Here is a 20,878-nt window from a genome sequence, read left to right on the forward strand (position 1 = left end):
GTGAGGAAGTTACTTTTAAAGAATGACCAGGCATCCTCAACTGACGGGATGAGGTCAATGTCCTTCCAGGATACCCGGGCCAGGTCGATTAGAAAGGCCTGCTCACAGAAGTGTTTTAGGGAGCGCTTGACAGTGATGAGGGGTGGTCGTTTGACTGCGGCTCCGTAGCGGATACAGGCAATGAGGCAGTGATCGCTGAGATCCTGGTTGAAGACAGCGGAGGTGTATTTGGAGGGCCAGTTGGTCAGGAAGACGTCTATGAGGGTGCCCTTGTTTACAGATTTAGGGTTGTACCTGGTGGGTTCCTTGATGATTTGTGTGAGATTGAGGGCATCTAGCTTAGATTGTAGGACTGCCGGGGTGTTAAGCATATCCCAGTTTAGGTCACCTAACAGAACAAACTATGAAGCTAGATGGGGGGCGATCAATTCACAAATGGTGTCCAGGGCACAGCTGGGAGCTGAGGGGGGTCTGTAGCAGGCGGCAATGAGCAGTTAGAGACTTATTTCTGGAGAGAGTAATTTTCAAAATTAGTAGTTCGAACTGTTTGGGTATGGACCTGGAAAGTATGACATTACTTTGCAGGCTATCTCTGCAATAGACTGCAACTCCTCCCCCTTTGGCAGTTCTATCTTGACGGAAAATGTTATAGTTGGGTATGGAAATCTCAGAATTTTTGGTGGCCTTCCTGAGCCAGGATTCAGACACGGCAAGGACATCAGGGTTAGCAGAGTGTGCTAAAGCAGTGAGTAAAACAAACTTAGGGAGGAGGCTTCTGATGTTGACATGCATGAAACCAAGGCTTTTTCGATCACAGAAGTCAACAAATGAGGGTGCCTGGGGACATGCAGGGCCTGGGTTTACCTCCACATCACCCGCGGAACAGAGGCGGAGTAGAATGAGGGTGCGGCTAAAGGCTATCAAAACTGGTCGCCTAGAGCGTTGGGGACAGAGAATAAAAGGAGCAGATTTCTGGGCATGGTAGAATATATTCAGGGCATAATGCGCAGACAGGGGTATGGGGGGGGTGCGGGTACAGCGGAGGTAAGCCCAGGCACTGGGTGATGATGAGAGAGGTTGTATCACTGGACATGCTGGTTGTAATGGGTGAGGTCACCGCATGTGTGGGAGGTGGGACAAAGGAGGTATCAGGGGTATGAAGAGTGGAACTAGGGGCTCCATTGTAAACTAAAACAATGATAACTAACCTGAACAACAGTATACAAGGCATATTGACATTTGAGAGAGACATACAGCGAGGCATACAGTAATCACAGGTGTTGAATTGGGAGAGCTAGCTTAAACAGTAGCTAAAACAGTAGTTGAGACAACAACAGCTAATCAGCTAGCACAACAACAGCAGGTAAAATGGCGTTGACTAGACAGGGAGGGTCGGATTAACTACACACAGAGCCTGAGTGCGGCTGGGGCCGACAGATAAAACATAAACAAGCAGAATGGAGTACCGTGATTAATGGACAGTCCAGCATGCATCAGCTATGTAGCCAAGTGATCAGTGTCCAGGGCAGGGAAGCTAGACTGGTGAGTATTATCCAGGTAAAAAAAACTGGCTGGCTGTGCAGAAGGTAAAAGGTAAAAGCCGCAAGCAGTGGCTAACAATGACTAAATAGCTTGTAGCTAGTTAGCTGGTTAGCTTCTGGAGGTTCTTGAGTGTGTTCTAAAAATTACAAATAGTAGCGATTCCGTATCACATTGGGTGAGGCAGGTTACCGGAAGGTATAAACGAATTAAAAATCGAAAAGAGATTGAAAGTAAATATGGGTCCAGTGAGTGGTTGGGACGCGGCGATTCAGACGGTTAGCAGGCCTGTGCTAACAAGCTAACAGTTAGTAGGCCGGGGCTAAACAAGGTAGCAGTTAGCGGACCGGGGCTAAACAAGCTAGCAGTTAGCAGGCCGAATTAGCAAGCAAGGAGATAGCAAGGGCTAGAAAGTTAGCCTTTGGGGGACGTCACGATGGGGTGAGTCTGTTTATGCCTCTTCATGCGGTGACATCGATAGACCGGTCGTGGGTCTGGATATTGTACCCCAGGAGTATGCTTCGGTGGTAGCACAGGAGCTCTGGCCGGGGCTAGCTTCAAGCTAAGTGGGTGGAAACGCTAGCCAGGAGTAATCATCCGGGGTTGCGGTTAGTTAGTTAGCTAGCTGTGAAGATCCAGCTGAAAATGTTCCGTTTGCGGTGGGAATCCGGTGGGAATCCGGGGATAAAAAAATAATAGGTCCGTTATGCTCTGGTTAGAGTCGCGTTGTTCGAACTGGCGAGAGCTTTCCGAGCTAAAGGTTAGCTGATGACCGGTTAGCTGAAGACCGCCAGCAATGGTTTGCTGACTGATAGCTGGTAGTTAGCTGGCTAGCTTCTGTTGAGGGGTTCCGGATCCGAAGTAAATGTAAATACTTTAGAAAAAAAAGCAGATCCGCGCTACATTGGGTGAGGCGCGGTTGCATGAGAGTATTTAGAAGTTGAGGTTTAGCAAAATGTTTTAAAAGATATGCGAAGAAAAATATGTAAAAAAACGATATATACAAGGGACACGACACGACGTCTGACTGCTACGCCATCTTGGATGGTGATCTGAAACATGTGTGACAAATGTGAAATCAGGAAGGGTGCAAATACTTTTTCACAGCACTGTGTGTTTGTAAAAATGGACAATTGCAAAGCATGCTGAGTATTATGCTAACGAGCTCCGCTCCAAAACAAGGTTTTATCTAGAAGGGATACAAAAATAATATTTTTGTAGCAGGTTTAGGATCATTTACACAGCAGGTTAGGAGAATTCAGTTAACCTGTTGCTTCTACTCGGGACGCTTGCGTCCCAACTAGAGCTCTGGAAATGCAAATGCGCTACGCTAAATGCTAATAGTATTAGTTAAAACTCAAAAGTTCATTAAAATACACATGCAGGGTATCGAATTAAAGCTACACTCGTTGTGAATCCAGGCAACAAGTCAGATTTTTAAAATGCTTTTCGGCGAAAGCATGAGAAGCTATTATCTGATAGCATGCAACACCCCAAAAGACCCACAGGGGACGTAAACAAAATAATTAGCATTTCGGCGTTACACAAACCGCACAATAAAATAGAAAACATTCATTACCTTTCACCATCTTCTTTGTTGGCACTCCTAGATGTCCCATAAACACTATTTGGGTCTTTATTTCGATTAAATCGGTCCATATAAAGCCTAGATATCGTTATATGTAGACTGTGTGATAAACGAAAAAAACATCGTTTCAAAACATTTTTTAAAATTCAAAAAGTCGACGATAAACTTTCACAAAACACTTCGAAATACGTTTGTAATGCAACTTTAGGTATTAGTAAACGTTAATAAGCGATAAAATTCATCAGGAGGCGATGTAAAGATCATTAGCTGTCCGTCTGGAAAAATGTCCGGCTAGAAACTCAACGAAAATATCCGGTCCTAGACCATAGGAGATACGGTGCCCTGCATGTGTTTGACCAAGAAAAAACTTGAAGGGAAATGACAAGACTCTAGACCACGTGTGGAAGCTGTAGGTACTGCAACCTCAGTCAATTAATTGTGGTTCACCTTTATCAATGGGTTCAAGTAGCGCATGGATATATTTTCCCATTTTCAGTGATCAGTTTTTCCTGTGCTTTTCGATGTAAATGCCGTTCTGGTAAAGCCACAGCAGTGATTTAACCAGTTTTTTAAACGTCTGAGTGTTTTCTATCCACACAGACTAAGCAAATGCATATACTATATTCCTGGCATGAGTAGCAGGGCGCTGAAATGTTGCGCGATTTTTAACAGAATGTTCAAAAGAGTAGAGGGTCGACTTAAGAGGTTAAACTGTATCCCAGCTAGACATGACCCTAAAACAAGGCCAATAATAATACCCAGTGTGCTTTGCAGTTCATTTCAGTATGTTTATTTTCACATATACATTTATATTTTTGTAATTTAGCAGACACTCTTACCCAGAGTGACTTACAGTGATTTCAACTAAGGTATCACAGTCATAGCAAGTGAAATGTTTCTGTGACAGTTTTGGAAAATGTTGTTGCTGTTTGGGCTGGCTAATTGCAAATGTATTTCTGTTTTATAAAATACATTTCAAAATGCAAGTATGTTATAGTTTGTTTTAATACATTGATCTTTATGGTATTTTGTAATTTTATATAGACATTTTTGACCATTCTTACTGCCAGTCAAGGTGAGTTCCCTGATCACTCAGCCTGCTCGCTCCCTGCCTACTCAGTCTGTATTTTCAAACTTCCTGGTAGTTTGACATGAGATAAAAGGTAATTCAAATAAAAAAAACGTGTGGGTAATGTTTTAGTCACTCAAAAGGCCATTTTACATGGGAATCGGAATGACTGTTCGGGACCTTTGAATATATGTGGGGAGGAATGCACAAGGTCACACTTCCGGTGAAAGGGCTATTATTGGAATGCTGTGAAGAAGCGTTGTGGGTTGGTCAGGCAGTCATCAGTGACAGGTAAGTCAAACGCTTGAGCAGTTTGCCTGCTCTCATTTGTCTCGCTCTTGTATCTAAACACAGTCTCATAATAGCACAATTTATATACTACAAAAAAACAAAAAAAAAACATTTTATATCTAATTATTATGATTATTAAATATTATGCGTCCATGCAGTATTGTGTTTTACTGTACAATGATGTTATTAATTGTCCATTGACTTGTTAAACAAGCCAAACTGATTTCTTAACAGATGACACAACAGGCTCAAGTGTTCACCAAATTGAAAATGGGGATTGGCCAACACAGATCGAAGGAATGGATATGCCTTCAGCGAAGGATGACCAAACCCAATGGGAAGACCCATCTCTAAGTGATCACAACTACAGTTCAGGTGATCATGTAAAGCCCACTACCTGTGAGGCAGGGACACAGTGCCCAGCAGCACTTCTCTACAAAACCCTGCTGAGGAACGAAGTTAAACTGCTTTACAGAAGTGCAAGAATCTGGATTCAAGGGGGGAGTCATTTAGCCATTACTACGCCCAGAACACTATCAAGTACCTGGTGGCCATTGCACCTTGAGGTCTAGTGATGTTCATCTCCTCAGCATGTGGAGGTAGATGTGGTGAAAAATATATAACATCGGATTCTGGGTTCCTGGGGTACCTCTGTCCAGGTGATGAGATCATGGCTGACCGGGGCTTCACACTGCATGATCTGCTACACGAGAGGAGGGTCAAATTAACAATTCCAGCCTTCACAAAAAGAGGTGACCAGCTGTCAGAGGAGGACACCACATGTACAAGATGGCTAGCTAATGTGAGGGTTCATGTGGAACGCATAATTCAAAGGCTCAAATGATTTAGAATCATCTCACAGATAGTGCCAATCAACCTCTCACCTAAAATGGACAAAATACTTTCATTCTATGCTGCCCTGTGTAACCTGCGTGGTGATATCACTCACCACGCAATACTTTGGATCTGTGCTGAATGAACTGACCAGTCAAATGCCATTCAGAGGGTCAATTTCCAAATATGAATTAAAGTTGTCAAAAGTTGTTAAATAAACTTCAATTCATTCTATAACAACTCAACTTAATTATTTGTTTTACATACTCATTAATATTAATAAAAAACAAAGCCACCAAAACAATTTCCACAATACTGTTGATGCATTAAGTCAGGTTTTTTAATTGAAAAACAATGTGTTAATAGTAACTGCAAACAGGAGAGACATCTGACTACATACTTCTACAGAGCTGGCCTATATATTTGTCACTCAGTGACAATCTGCCTGCCTGATGCTCCTCAATAATAAATGGCAGCATTTGTGTTGAGTAGAATGCCTTCAACCTCAGGACAGCCTCTGCACAGAACTGTGCATCATAGGGAACAGGGATGACAACTTGCTGGAACGGAGTCCAGATGAGCACCTTACTTTCTCTCAGCCCTGTGCAAAATATAGCAATTTGCAGCTGCACGTAGTAGCCACGTGGCCCATGTGGTTGCAGTTTGGGTGTGCCCTCCTCCACCTTCACATCACAGGCTTTCACATTGAAGACATCATCCAGAGAATCACAGCCCTTCCCCATGACAGGCACTTGATCTCCAACAGCTCCTTGGACTTCGGCACTCCGTCAGGGCTTGCAATAGCCATGGCTCTTCAAAACTGACAGCAGTGCCTCTATGGTCCACAGAGTATCCAGTCTTCCAGCCACTGGGAGGCCATCAGCTCATTATCTTTCCCGTAGTGAGTGACTGCATTCCCTCAGGAACCTGGGATACAGATGCTCCTGGAGAAACTTACCAGGGTTGGTGGATTCCCTGATAAAGACCTTCTTGGTTGAGCGTGCAGTAACTCAAAGCTTCCTTGAGTCATGCCACAAGTGTGAGGCACTCTGCTCCTTTGTCATCTGTTCCAAAGCAGTCGACTGGGTTGTGTCAGGTTTCACATTGTAGAAGGACAGGGACTTCTGGCAGTTGTAATTGACATGCTCTCCATGTGGCTGGGAAAAAGTAGAGACTATATTAAGTTATTATATGGAGTTAGAAAGCATTGAACAGAAGATACACACATCAGTTCAAATACATGAAAATGGTACCTGCCATAAATAAATGTTCCTTGATATTACTGTCAGTTCAGCATTAACAGACTGGCAGAGCAGACTCCCCACAGGCAGATTCAGGTGTCTCAGGCTCCTATTCAATTCCCCCTGTGAGTGGAATGCAAGAATGGGAGGCAGGGGTGGACATTCTGGACGCTTTTCTTCATATTGGTCACTGGCCTTATGGTGTGTGAAGTCAATGCTGTTTAACCGCTTTGGCTCAAGGTTAATCCGAGTCCCTGCATTCCATTGTCGATACTCATCTGTGCAGGCTATGCTAGTTAGCTCACTGGACACTGCATTCTGCACCTGTGATAGAATGTTTGTTACAAAAATAGACATTCAGAGAAAATGAGAAGATCCCATTATTAAGGAATAGGTGACGACTATGTCATCAACTTTCCAAAACAAATGCTTTTTTATTATAAACTTACCTTGGTATTGTTCCCAATGAGATGAGATCACTTATACTTACCATACTTTAGGCATTACCCCCAACCACAAGGATATTTTACAAACCTTATTCACCGAGAAAACAATAACACCAAAGACACTAATAACACCAAAGAAATACATGTGATGCTGACATGTTAAAGTACATCATAAACCCTACTCACCTGGATAAGCCTACCTTGCTTCAGCAATGTGAGATTTGACAGGATACTTACTGATTCCCCACATTAATACAGCAGTTCTGTTCATCCACAAATACATGTCAACATAACCAATAAATCATGACATTCTCAATTCAGCTTTCATCCAACAAAGTGTTTGGTCTAACTGCAATGTTCAGACTGACTATTTTATCATTCTGTGTCTAGATAAGGCAGTACTGCACACTTTCAAGACCAAGTAATGCAGAGATTGATCATATCATCTGAGAACTCTACCATAACGTTAGCCTATGGATTATAATAACTGTCACCACATCACATGTAGTCTGCTTGTATGCTGTAATCACTTATGTTAAGTAATGTTAGACATAGAAATGCAAGTGACTTTGCTTATTAGCTTACCTTCCACAAAATGGAGGCTGCATGACTTTCCAAGGCCAGCGTTGCATCCAGCCGTCTCTACTGGTTCATTGTTGGATACAAGTACCCAAACAGAGAGGTAAGAGCCGCTTGATTGGCTGAGCTGAACATCGGCTTTCAAAAATTCCAAGCCTTTTCCCTCCTCCTGGTGAAGCCATTTGTGTTTGTTCCCAATTGTGTGCCATCTTTTGTTTTTGTTTATTTGTTAATGATGCACGTTCAATGTAATTCACTAGCGTTGACGGAAGTTGTGAAACGGAAACACAAACACAATCTCGTTTGAATGGAACTGGGTCAAGTGGGCGTGTCTACATAAGTCGAATATAGTGCTTACTTTTGACCAGAGTTAAGTCCATAGGGCCAATTACATTCTGTAATTGCATTTTTGTGTCCCCCTAGTTTTATAATTGGAATGTAATACAAAACGAGGCAACGTTGTGCTTTAGGACCATGCGAAAGCCTCAGAGCGGTAGGGTAAGCTGTTTGGAGTGTTTATCTGACTGGAAAACAAAAAATGTTATGTCCCCCCATTTCTAAGGTTTGTGAAATGAAAATGTTTAGTTATATTCCATGATATTCTTAAAATATATGTGTTGACTGAATATAAGCAGCAAGTGATGTGTGCTAAATAAACAAGTTGATGGCTCAGTCATATGGCCTCAGCTACAAGGCACAGATCAAATACAACTCAAAAACAGGTTTCACATATTTTCAAGACCTGAGCTATTTAATTGGTTTGTTTTATTATCACATTTACTTATGGAATGTTCCTGAATATACAACAACAATAGAAAGAAGCTGATAGGGCATCTGGTGGAGCATGGAGTGAAAGTGTGCTGTACTGTAAGTACGCTACAACACTGTGGGACAGGTGGAAATGGTTTAGCAGCCTGACAATAAATTGGAATACAAAAGAAGCCATCCACCCTTAATGTCAATGTCAGGTTGTTTTCTTTTCACTGAATCTCCGTTAGGATATTGGTTAGGCTACAATTAGGCTGTGGAATAATGTAGCCTAAATAAATAAAGAGTAAGCCTATTATTTTGCTCAACCCCATGCAGTAAAGGCAACTCCAAATGTCCGCAGAGGTTGTGAAATACATTATGAACACGAGACTCACATGTTGCAGTTCATTTATTGTTTAATTATTCAAGGCTCCCTTTGTTATTTTGTTTAATATAAATAAAATGCTTGAATTAATGGATTATATATATCGAAGAACACTAGAGGTCATGGGGCAATTATCAGATCAAATGTGAGGACACAACAGTTAATCTGATACAAGACTATCAATATCACAGACCTGCTTTGCCCTAATGAAAAATGCACCAACAACTTAAAATATGTCAATTTATTATAATCCACATAATAATCAAATCAACCTTAATATCCAATTTCTAAGTCGCTCTGGATAAGAGCGTCTGCTAAATGACTTAAATGTAAATGTAAATGTAAATAATAGGTAATGATTTATATATTTCCAAAAGAAAGACACATTTACAGGATTTGTTCATCAACATCTATGTTTTTGTTAATAAAATAATAGTTGTAGGCTTGGCAGTGTTACGGATTAATGTTTTCAGTTAATGCCAAACAAGTTTGATCGGGTTAAAATCAGGAGAACTACAAAAATATTTTAGATGTACTGTAGGTCTCTTGTAGGCGAGGTGAGTCTCACTAGTGTTGAGTAATGTGCTGTTGTAGGTTTACTTACTCTGCTGGAGTCTTGACCCAGTTTATGCCCTCATTTGCAATGCAAACCCAGGCGGCAGTGTGTTTTGAGTCATTGTCTGCATTTGAGAGAGATCGCCCATCATCATAGCTACAGTTTGTGCAATAGCCTAATCAAAGTGAGGACGTGGGAGGTCTGCTGTATACTTATGGTCTATTGTAACCTGGACTCATACCTTTCCAGTACTCTTCACCCCACCCTTAACTCCGCCATTAACTTCTTCGGCATAGGGGGCAGCATTTTCAGTTTTGGATAAATAGCGTGCCCAAATTCAACTTCCTGCTACTCATCCCCAGAATATAAATATGCATATTATTAGTAGATTTGGATAGAAAACACTCAAGTTTCTAAAATTGTTGGAATCATGTCTGAGTATAACAAAACGTATGTAGCAAGCAAAACCCAGAGGACAAACCATTCAGAATTTAAAAAAATTGAGGTCACTGTCTAATCAATTAGTTTGCATTGGGAAACCGGCAGTTCCTACCGCTTCCACTGGATGTCACCAGTCTTTAGAAATTGATTGAGGTTATTCCTTTGTGTAATGAAGAAGTACGTCCATCTGAATGAGTGTCAATTGAAGTGTACTTTTTGAGAGAGGCGGCACATGACTCAAAAAAGTTGTTAGTTTGTTGTCTTCCTGTATTGAACACAGATAGTCCCGTCTTCAATTTGATCGATTATTAACGTTTAGAAATACCTAAAGCTGTATTACAAAAGTAGTTTGAAATGTTTTGGCAAAGTTTACAGGTAACTTTTGAGATATTTTGTAGTGATTGTGCGCAAATTGGAAGCTGTGTTTTTCTGGATCAAACGCGCCAAATAAATGGACATTTTGGATATATATCGATGGAATAAATCGAACAAGCGTCCCCAATACCATAAGAAGTTAGGGCAAATCTGGTCTGTAATAGGACGGGGGGGGGTTCACACCTAGCTCGGCTCTTAGAAATTTCTTCAGTATAGGTTGAATAGTCTATTGTTCAGCTATTAGCCCCCCTCCCTAACTTGCATCAAATGGATATCTTTTTTGTCGAGAGCAAAACTTGATTTTTAAGTTAAAATTACATTTTCTGAAAGCAACTTTATTTTTCAATGAAAAATAATTGTTCCGAAAGCAAAAATGAAGCTTCAAAGTAAAAACAAAAGTGCAATTAATATTTTGTAATAGAGCACAAAACTTCATGCATTTTATTCTCCCCAAAATATTTTGAGAACAAAAAATGTACTTGAAAACAAAACTCAAATTTTATTTCGCTATCAACCACCCTCTACTTTGGCCATTGTTTGAGTGTCAGTTTGGCATACATACCGTAGAATGATAAATCATGCAATTATTAATCTCAAGCTAACCAAAAGCATTTCGCTACGGAAGCCTGTTTTCGCCATTTTCATTTGAATTTATCTAACTTCTTTCATGGCAACTCATAAGCCATGTCCTATTTGTTTCATAGTCGATAAATAATCATATTTCATGACAGCGTAACGGTTAGCTAATTTTTACAGAAGGATGAAAGAACACAATATGTCTGTCAGGGATTGCTATTCTGATATGTCAGATAAAGAGTTAGACCAGAAAGTCAGAGCCATTAAGGCAAGGATGCCCCATGCAGGCTTTAGAATGTTCAAAGGAAGTCTCAGAGCAATGGGCCACCATGTACAATGGAAAAGAGTTAGGGAGTCTTCGTAGCGTTTAGATGGTGCCCCATGCGGGCTTTAGAATATTCAAAGGAAGTCTCAGAGCAATGGGCCACCATGTGCAATGGAAAAGAGTTAGGGAGTCTTTGCAGTGGGTAGATGGTGCAGGAATCATTGCCCGAATGATCGAGCTTCATTGCATTGCTCTGCAAAAATACTTTGTTCCTACCCCCCGTCTCTCGTCCACATTGATACAAATCATAAATTAATAAGCTACTAAGATGTATAATGTCTCCTACTAAAAAGTTATTTAAACTTTTTTTTCCCGACTTATTCGTAGATACATTTTCAATGATGTATTAAATTGGGGTTGTTCTTCTTAATACATATATAATGAAGGAGGTTAATAGGTTAAACATTTCACTTTTAGTTCCAATGCGTTTTTTCAAGACACAACAGGTATATTATTTTGTATACATATTGCAAATGTCCCATCACCTAATGAACAAGCATAATGCCAGTCTGGTGTTAGACATCTGCTTCTTTAGATTGAACGGTCATATCTCAGTTATTGTTTTCATATCTGAAAAAAATAAGCTATTTTCTTTACTTTCAAAGTGCGAGCTAATCAAGGGGTTGAAAATGTAGATATTGTCAGATGTTCACTGTCAGAGGAACATGCCGTGGAAGCTTTTTTGCTGGCAAAATTACCTCTGTCCATAACCAGAGGTAATTAAACTGTTCTGTGTTCTTTTCCTCTCTTTCTCTCTGCCGGTCTTGGTGTACATGGAACCTTTCTCACATGCACAGTTTGGAGGAAGAAGGATACCTTGACCTGTCGAATTCTATCCACCTCTTCTGTGTGGGATATGTGTTCCTACTTTGTCTGCGGGCATATCTGCAGCATTTCACAGAGTTGGAATAATCACCCTTTAAGTACAGAAGCGAATCTGACACCTCACCCTCTGTGGCATATCGAAATGCTCCAAACACCTGTACACATTTTGTTTTTGCCTTAGCCCTACACAGCTGATTCAAATGATCAAGTCATCATCAAGCTTCATGTGGTATTTATGTCTAATAATGACATTATCTTCTATTGTTTGTCCACATGCCTGTTTTTCAGCATAAAGTACTCTGTAGCCACTTAGTGTGGACACCAGGTGACACACACACACAATAACAGTCTTTCTTATTCACTTCATCCCTCTCCCACTTCTCCTTAAATCCTCTAGTTAATATCAGCTGTGTTGATGAACCCCTCACGCATGTATTATCATATACATTTATGATGAGTATTTCTGTTGAATGATGTGGCTATGCAAAATCACTGGATGTTTTTGGAACTAGTGAATGTAACGCGCCAATGTAAACTCATATTTTGATAAATATGAACTTTAACAAACAAAACATACATGTATTGTGTAACATGAAGTCCTATTAGTGTCATCTGATGAAGATCATCAAAGGTTAGTGATTCATTTTATCTCTATTTGTGCTTTTTGAAACTCCTCTCTTTGGCTGGAAAAAAAAATGTCTGTGTTTTTCTTTGGCTATATGTGGTGACCTAACATAATCGTTTGTGGTGCTTTTGCTGTAAAGCATATTTGAAATCAGACACTGTGGTGGCATTAACAACGAGAATAGCTTTAAAATGGTATGAGATACATGTATGTTTGAGGAATGTTAATTATGAGATTTTTGATGTTTTGAAAATGGCGCCCTACACTTTGACTGGCTGTTGTCATATCGCTCCGGTTAACGGGATTGCAGCTATAAGAATTTTTTTCAATAACCTTCGGGCCAACTGGGGGCCCATGGCTGGTTAGGGGACACCGCTAGAGACACTATGTAATTGTGATGAACTGAGAGAATATTAGGGTAGCACTGTAATTCATATGCGGTCTGCCTCTGTTCTTACCTCTTTCCTTTTTCTGTCTTCTACAGCTCTCTCCGCACCTCGACTTTCTTCCTCATTTTATAATTGCATTGAAGTACAGATTGAACTTGCATTTATAATATTACAATTATCATAATTTTAATGCATTTATGTATTTATAACACCTGGATAATGAACTTCTTTCATTAAAGCGTTTCACATTCTCCACTAAATTAATTATCTCATACTATCCTGTGTCCTCAGAATAATGCAGATGAAGGGAGTTAGATATGCATATTTTTTCTGTATTCATGAATTACAATTCAGTCTTAACTTAAATCATGTATCTAGTCTATTGCATAGTTACAATGTGTAATCATTGATGTCCCAGGAGCAGGAGTGGTAAACACTGTTGAAGTGTATAATTGTAATACATACATGCAGACACAGCATCATTCAACAAATGGTATTGGATATCACTGAAAAAGAATGTCACAGAGATTCATACCTGAACCACACCTTCATTTGCCAAGGAAGAGTACATGATCAGTGAATATATTCAATGTACAGGCTACAATGTGGGGATCTCATGCATGGTAATAACTACAGTACATGTGTATATAGGACTTGTATCCTTGGCACAATAAAGTAATAATATTCTACTCAATCCATAGGCTTAATTAATGCCATTCAGACTTGAAGTTGATTCAACAACTATGATAGCTGAGGTTCATAGATTGGTTCTGAACCTAACATTTTAAGGTCCATACACAGATTGGCTGCATAATGTAGCTAGCTACACATCCATAGGCATACAGTTATTTTTATCCTCCACTAACACAATAAGCAAGTAACTATTTAGCTAGTTAAGTCACTTCAGCTGCATTGCACGGCAAGGCAATCTTACACAATTGTACATTCCATTTGCAGTAAATGCTTTAGCGAGCTAGATTCTTTACATCCACTGTTTCTCAAGATGACAGCCTGGTTTGCTGGTTCTCTCAGGAGTCCCTGTCACGCCCTGACCATAGAGACCCTTGTCTCTCTATGGTGTAGTAGGTCAGGGTGTGACTAGGGGGTATTCTAGTTTATAATTTCTATGTTGGTGTTTCGTATGATTCCCAATTAGAAGCAGCTGGTAATTGTTGTCTCTAATTGGGAATCATATTTAACCTTTTATAACTAGGGGGCGCTATTTTAATTTTGGGATGAAAAACGTTCCCGTTTTAAACAAGATATTTTGTCACGAAAAGATGCTCGACTATGCATATAATTGACAGCTTTGGAAAGAAAACACTCTGACGTTTCCAAAACTGCAAAGATATTGTCTGTGAGTGCCACAGAACGGATGTTTCAGAAACAACCCAGATAAAAATCCAATCAGGAAGTGCCGCATTTTTTAAAACCGCCTCATGGCAATGGCTAGGAGTCAGCTTACGTTTTCCCCAAGGTGTCTACAGCATTGTGACGTATTTGTAGGCATATCATTGGAAGATTAACCATAAGAGACTACATCTACCAGGTGGTCGCTTGGTGTCCTCCGTCACAATTATCGCGTAATCTCCAGCTGCAGTATTTTTCCGTTTGCCTCTGATGAGAAACCAACTGCCACTAATTATTTTTCATCGAATAGAATTGTGAAAAACACCTTGAGGATTGATTCTAAACAACGTTTGCCATGTTTCTGTCGATATTATGGAGCTAATTTGGAAAAAAGTTTGGCGTTGTAGTGACTGCATTTTCGTTTTTTTTTCTTAGCCAAGCGTGATGAACAAAACGGAGCTATTTCTCTTACACAAATAATATTTTTGGAAAAAATGAACATTTGCTATCTAACTGAGAGTCTCGTCATTGAAAACATCCGAAGTTCGTCAAAGGTAAATGATTTTATTTGAATGCTTTTCTTGTTTTTGTGAAAATGTTGCCTGCTGAATGCTAGGCTTAATGCTATGCTAGGCTATCAATACTCTTACACAAATGCTTGTGTAGCTTTGGTTGAAAAGCATATTTTGAAAATCTGAGATGACAGTGTTGTTAACAAAAGGCTAAGCTTGTGTTTCAATATTTATTTCATTTCATTTGCGATTTTCATGAATAGGAAACGTTGCGTTATGGTAATGAGCTTTAGGCTATGATTACGCTCCCGGATACGGGTTTGGAGTCGCAAGAAGTTAAGTAGATATCTCCCACCTGTGTTGGTAGGATATTGTTTTGTTTGTGCATGTGCACCACATAGTCACGTTTAGTTGTTCGTTGATTGATTTATTGTTTTTTCTTTAAGTTTCACTTTGCAATAAATATGTGGAACTCAACATCCGCTGCGCCTTGGTCCCGTTCTTGCACCTTGGTCCCATTCCTACGACAACCGTGACAGTCAGTAAAACATTAAACACGAATTACAATGTCATACTCACGTCATAACGCCAGCTAACTTGCTAAATAGCGATTTTTGTAAATAAACTTTGTGACAAAAAAATCTGCACAATCATTTGTCTCTACATTAACTAACACATTCATCTCAAATGTAAATTTTTTGCTTGACTTGTTATGACATTGTATTTGCTTCCACTGTAATGTTTTGTCAGCCATCTTTGCTGAAGAAAGTCACCAGGGACGGGTGGCTCGCGTCAAATTCGTCATTGGACCCACACGATATGATTGGTCATATAAAAACCTTGTGACCCACATGCATAATGAGTTCTTTAACTACCCCTTGTGGTGGTCTGGAGCAATGAAGCCGTGGCGCTGGGTACCTCTAAAAGTTCACAACTTTTAAAGGAGGAACCACTGTAGGGCAGCAGCCTCTAAGCTGCAGGATAGCGTAACCGGGTGCAAGATGGCCTTGAGATAGAAGCTTTTTCAGTCTCTCGGTCCCACCTGTACCTGACATCGCCTTCTGGATGATAGCGGGGGGAATAGGCCGTGGCTCGGGTGGTGGATGCCCTTTATGATCTTTTAAGCCTTCTTGTGACATCCGTTGCTGTAGGTGTCCTGGAGGGCAGGTAGTTTGCCCACGGTGAAGCATTGGCCAGACCGCACCACCCTCTAGAGAGCCCTGCGGTTGTGGGCGGTGCAGTTACCTTAACAGGCGGTGATACATCTGCATCTGTAAAATTTCTTCAGCCTCCAGAGGTTCAAGAGGTGCTGTTGCACCTTCTTCACCACACTGTCTGTGTGGGTGGACGATTTCAGATAGTCAATGATGTGTACGCTGAGGAACTTGAAACTTTCCACATTCTCCACTGTGGTCAAGCTGATGTGGATAGGGGCGTACTCCCTCTGCTGTTTCCTGAAGTCCACGATCAGCTCCTTTGTTTTGTTGATGTTGAGTGAGAGGTTTTTTCCTGGCACCACTCTCCCAGGGCCCTCACCTCCTCCCTGTAGGCTGTCTCGTCATTGTTGGTAATCAGGCCTACTACCGCTGTGTCATCTGCAAACTTGATGATTGAGTTGGAAGCATGGGTAGCCATTCAGTCATGGGTGAACAGGGAGTACAGGAGAGGGTTGAGTACGCACCCTTGTGGGGCCGATCAGCAAAGTGGAGGTGTTGTTTCCTACCTTCACCACCTGGGGGTGGCCCGTCAGGAAGTCCAAGACCCAGTTGCACAGGCGGGGTTCAAACCCAGGGCCCGAACTTAATGATGAGTTTGGAGGGTACTATCGTGTTGAATGCTGAGCTATAGTCAATGAACAGCATTCTTACATAGTTATTCCTCTTATCCAGAAGGGATAGAGCAGTGTGCAGTGTGATGGCAATCGCGTCATCTGTGGATCTATTGGGGGAAGTAAGCAAATTGAAGTGGGTCTAGGTGATATGATCCTTAACTAGCCTCTCAAAGCACTTCAGAGCGTCTGCTAAATGACTTAAATGTAAATGTAAATGTAAATGATGACAGAAGTGATTGCTACAGGGCAATAGTCATTTAGTTCAGTTCAGAGTCACAAAAACCACAAATAGAGATACAATTAATCACTAACCTTTGATCATCTTCATCAGATGACACTCATAGGACTTCATGTTACACAATACATGTATGTTTCGTTTGATAAAGTTCATATTTATCAAAATATGAGTTTACATTGGCACGTTACATTCACTAGTTCCAAAAACATCCAGTGATTTTGCATAGCCACAACATTGAACAGAAACACTCATTTCTCACTACTCTGCAAGCATGACACTCCAACCGGTTTCCCAGTTAGATATTTTTTGAGTTTCCTAGTTCAGCCCGAGCACAGCATACTTTTTTTTGACACGTATTTAAATTTAAATCTCCACACAATATCCCATAATGACAAAGTGTTTGCAGATTTATTGAAAATGAAATACAGAAATATATAATTTACATAAGTATTTACACCCCTGAGTCAATACATGTTAGAATCACTTTTGGCAGCGATTATAGCTGTGTTTTCTTTCTGGCTAAGTCTCTAGGACCTTTCCACACCTGGATTGTGCAACATTTGTCCATGATTCATTTCTAAATTCTTCAACCTCTGTCAAATTGGTTGTTGATCATACCTAGCAAACCATTCTCAGGTCTTGCCATAGTTTTATGAGGAGATTTAAGTCAAAACTGTAACTTAGCCACTCAGGAACATTCACTGTTTTCTTGGTAAGCAACTCCAGTTTAGATGTGGCCTTGTGTTTTAGGCTATTGTCCTGCTGTCTGGTGGAAAGCAACCAGTGTTTCCTCTATGATTTTGCCTATGCTTAGCTCCATTCCATTTCTTTTTAACTTGAAAAACTCCCCCGTCCTTAATATTTACAAGCATACCCAATACATGATGCAGCCAAAATGTGGAGAGTGGTACTCAGTAATGTGTTGTATTGGATTTGCCACAAACATAACACTTAGTATTCAGGACAAAAAGTGAATTGCTTTGCAACATTTTTTAAAATGTAGTGCCTTGTTACAAACAGGATGCATATTTCGGAATATTTTTTATTCTGTATAGGCTTCCTTCTTTTCACTCTGTCAATTAGGATAGTATTGTGGAGTAACTACAATGTTGTTGATCCATCCTCAGTTTTCTCCTAACACAGCCATTAAACTCTGTAACTGTTTTAAAGTCACCATTGGCCTCGGTGAAATTCCCAGAACAAAGCACTACGCAGAGTGCAACATTTGCACACTCCCTACAAATATTTTGAAAAAAACTGCTGAGATGGGACTGCAGGTAGTACCATCCCAGACCGCTTTAGGAGAACAGCCACACCATTCCTTGCAACTGGGTCTTGATCAAGCAGCACTTTTGAGACGGGCCCTTGGACCCCAGGTGGAAGGGATTGTTCCAGATTCTGCTGACCACCCAGACTGCAGTGAAGTACCAGGGTCAAAATGCTTGGCTCCATGCCTCCCACTGCAAGAGAGTCCCAGAGCCAGAGGAACCTGAGACGACTTCTGCTGGAAAGCGGTAAAGGCAATGCAGTAAATCTGGGACTGGTATCATGCCTGGCCCTGTTTATATTACTAGAGTCCAGTGAAGCAGGGCCAGGAGATCCAGAGAGAATGGTCATTACCACCATGTTGACCAATATGATTGTGCCCTTTGTCAAAGGAGTGATTGTCACATTTGCAAAGGTAAACCCTGTACTCCCTTAAATCCTTGTAAATTATGTTTCTTATTTTCATTGTTAGTAACGCAAGTTTCTGAAGCCTCTGATTGGAGATAGAGAAGATAACGTTTCCCTTTGATTGATTGCTGGTATAGTTGTGCTTATGTAAGTCTCCATAGCACAAAAGGGGGAATTGTGAAGGAAAAATGAAGCTTAATGACAATTGTGTTAGACAACTGTTCTGTGTGCTTTAAAGCTATTATCCAAGTTGAACTAGAACCGGACAAATCTGGATTTGAGGTAGGGGAGTATGAGGAGGAGGGGGCGGTGAATATCACTTGGATACCTACAGTATATGTATGTCTTATATGATAGATAAGCTTGCCAATAATAGAGAATAATGATCTAAACCACATATTCCTAAGGTAAAATGTCTTTGTGTCTAAGAGAGTCCAATGCTGGACTCCCCTGCACAGGTCACTATTGAATAAACTCTGGGTGAATGTTTAACAGTTCTCAACTACAAGAGCTGATTTTTCTACCACATTAGCGCACACACAGACACATCACACAACCCTCACACGCGCAACCACACACATAGAGACTCACCTGCAGTGCCTGTGTACTCCTGCTACTGTCTCAATGATGGAGCACTCGCCCTCATTGAGGCAGAAGGCCAGGTCCTTGTCATCGATGCATGACTTGAAGACATCTGAACGCAGACTAGGGGATGTGGGAGCCACTGTGAAAAGGAGCGAGAGAAAGAGAGATGTTACTGGTTGTCACAAAGAGACAATTTGCTTTGGGTAACGTATACACTTCAGAACCACCGCAAAAACGACAACATTTGTTTATTAAGAAAGAAAGACAACAGAGAGGGGGAGAGGGAGAGAGAGAGAGATGTGCCCAAAATGAGCAAAAAAGACTGCAATTCTATGCTACTGTATTTCTGCCAGGAGTACTTTATTATTTCTTGATTTGGCTAATTGTATGAACAGTAAAGATTTTTAAAAAATGTTTAGACAAGTATCTTGGCCCTATGATCATGGACTATATCATTAAACATGCATCATACATGCAGCTTCCATACACACTGACAAGGCTACTTGGGAGCTTATGGTGCTACGTTGATATGAATAATATTCAGTAGCAGGTGTCACAATACGGCCGGTCAGAATCAATAGGTTAATGGAGAGGAGCTAAGTAGACACTGCAGTCTCTCTCCACTCCTTCCTGTTAATCATCAACGGTGTTGACACCAACTGTAGTAAGGAGAGATACACAGATACATGAACAATCCTGTCTGCATCAACTCAGTATTCATTTGTTGAATGGGAAATCATTATTTGTTCACTAAGGAGGCTTTGATATACAGATTATCAGAATAATGCAAACATTTGATGTATAGCACATCAACAATATGGATACTCCACAAAAAAATGTGTTTTGGTTAAAAATTAGCAGTTGTTTTGTCGTAGGTGTTGGAGGTGGAACTGAATTACAGCTGTCAAATCCACAAGTGGCTCCCAGCATTATATGGAAAGTGAACATTGCCATTGGCTGTATGGAGTCACATGAACAGAAATCCCATGCAGGCTTGTTTACAAGTTGAACACTAGAATATGAGATGTAGTCTACACCTCGGTTAGGATGATAGAAATCCTCAATGTTAGGTTTAATGATTTTTCAAGTTGAGTGTAATCATTTCTATATAGCCTAAACTCTCTCACACTGACCTAACATGAGTGGAGCGGATGGGACTTTGTGACAATGATGCAAGAGCAGCTGCTCACTGATTTGACTGCTCCCAACGCAGTTCCACCTCTAACACCTCTTATCGGGGGTAGCTGCCAACATCGGGTGAAATTGCAGAGCGCGAAATTCAAACTACAGAATTATCAATATTTAACTTTCATAAAATCAAAGTGTAATACATCGAAATAAAGCGTAACTTCTTGTTAATCCAGCCACTAAATCAGATTTCAAAAAGGCTTTACGGTGAAAGCACACCATGCATTTATCTGAGGACAGCGCCCCGCATACAAAACCATGAAAATCATATTTCAACCAGGCAGGTGCGACACGAAAGTAAAAAATAGCGATATAAAAAATGCCTTACCTTTGAGGATCATCTTCTGTTGGCACTCCAAAAGGTCCCAGTTACATCACAAATGGTCCTTTTGTTCGATAATGTCCTTTATATCCATAAAAACTTAGTTTAGCTGGCGCTTCAGTCAATAATCCACCCAGTTTCCCTCCATCAAAATGCATACAAAATGAATCCCAAACGTTACTAATGAACTTTTCCAAACAAGTCAAACAATGTTTATATTGTATATATATATAATGTTTATATACCTTAGGTACCCTAATACGTAAATAAACTATACCATTTAACCTTTTGTGACAAGAGGGCAGTATTTTCATTTTTGGAAAAATAACGTTCCCGTAGTAAAC

General features: G+C 40.6%; 1 protein-coding gene across 1 annotated transcript in view; it reads right to left on the minus strand.

Annotated features, from left to right (window-relative positions):
- Window positions 1–15,942: 15,942 nt before the first annotated feature.
- Window positions 15,943–20,878, minus strand: part of LOC115143957 (pro-neuregulin-3, membrane-bound isoform-like) — a 109,686-nt gene continuing 104,750 nt past the window's right edge. Inside the window, exons 2-4 of the mRNA XM_065002293.1 lie at window positions 19,031–19,163; window positions 16,378–16,495; window positions 15,943–16,170 (exon numbers count right to left, since the gene is read on the minus strand). Of these exons, the coding sequence (XP_064858365.1) occupies window positions 15,943–16,170; window positions 16,378–16,495; window positions 19,031–19,163 (479 nt within the window). The remainder of the gene's footprint in view (window positions 16,171–16,377; window positions 16,496–19,030; window positions 19,164–20,878) is intronic.

This window comes from Oncorhynchus nerka, linkage group LG16 (genome assembly GCF_034236695.1).
Source record: "Oncorhynchus nerka isolate Pitt River linkage group LG16, Oner_Uvic_2.0, whole genome shotgun sequence".
In the NCBI taxonomy this organism is placed as follows: domain Eukaryota; kingdom Metazoa; phylum Chordata; class Actinopteri; order Salmoniformes; family Salmonidae; genus Oncorhynchus; species Oncorhynchus nerka.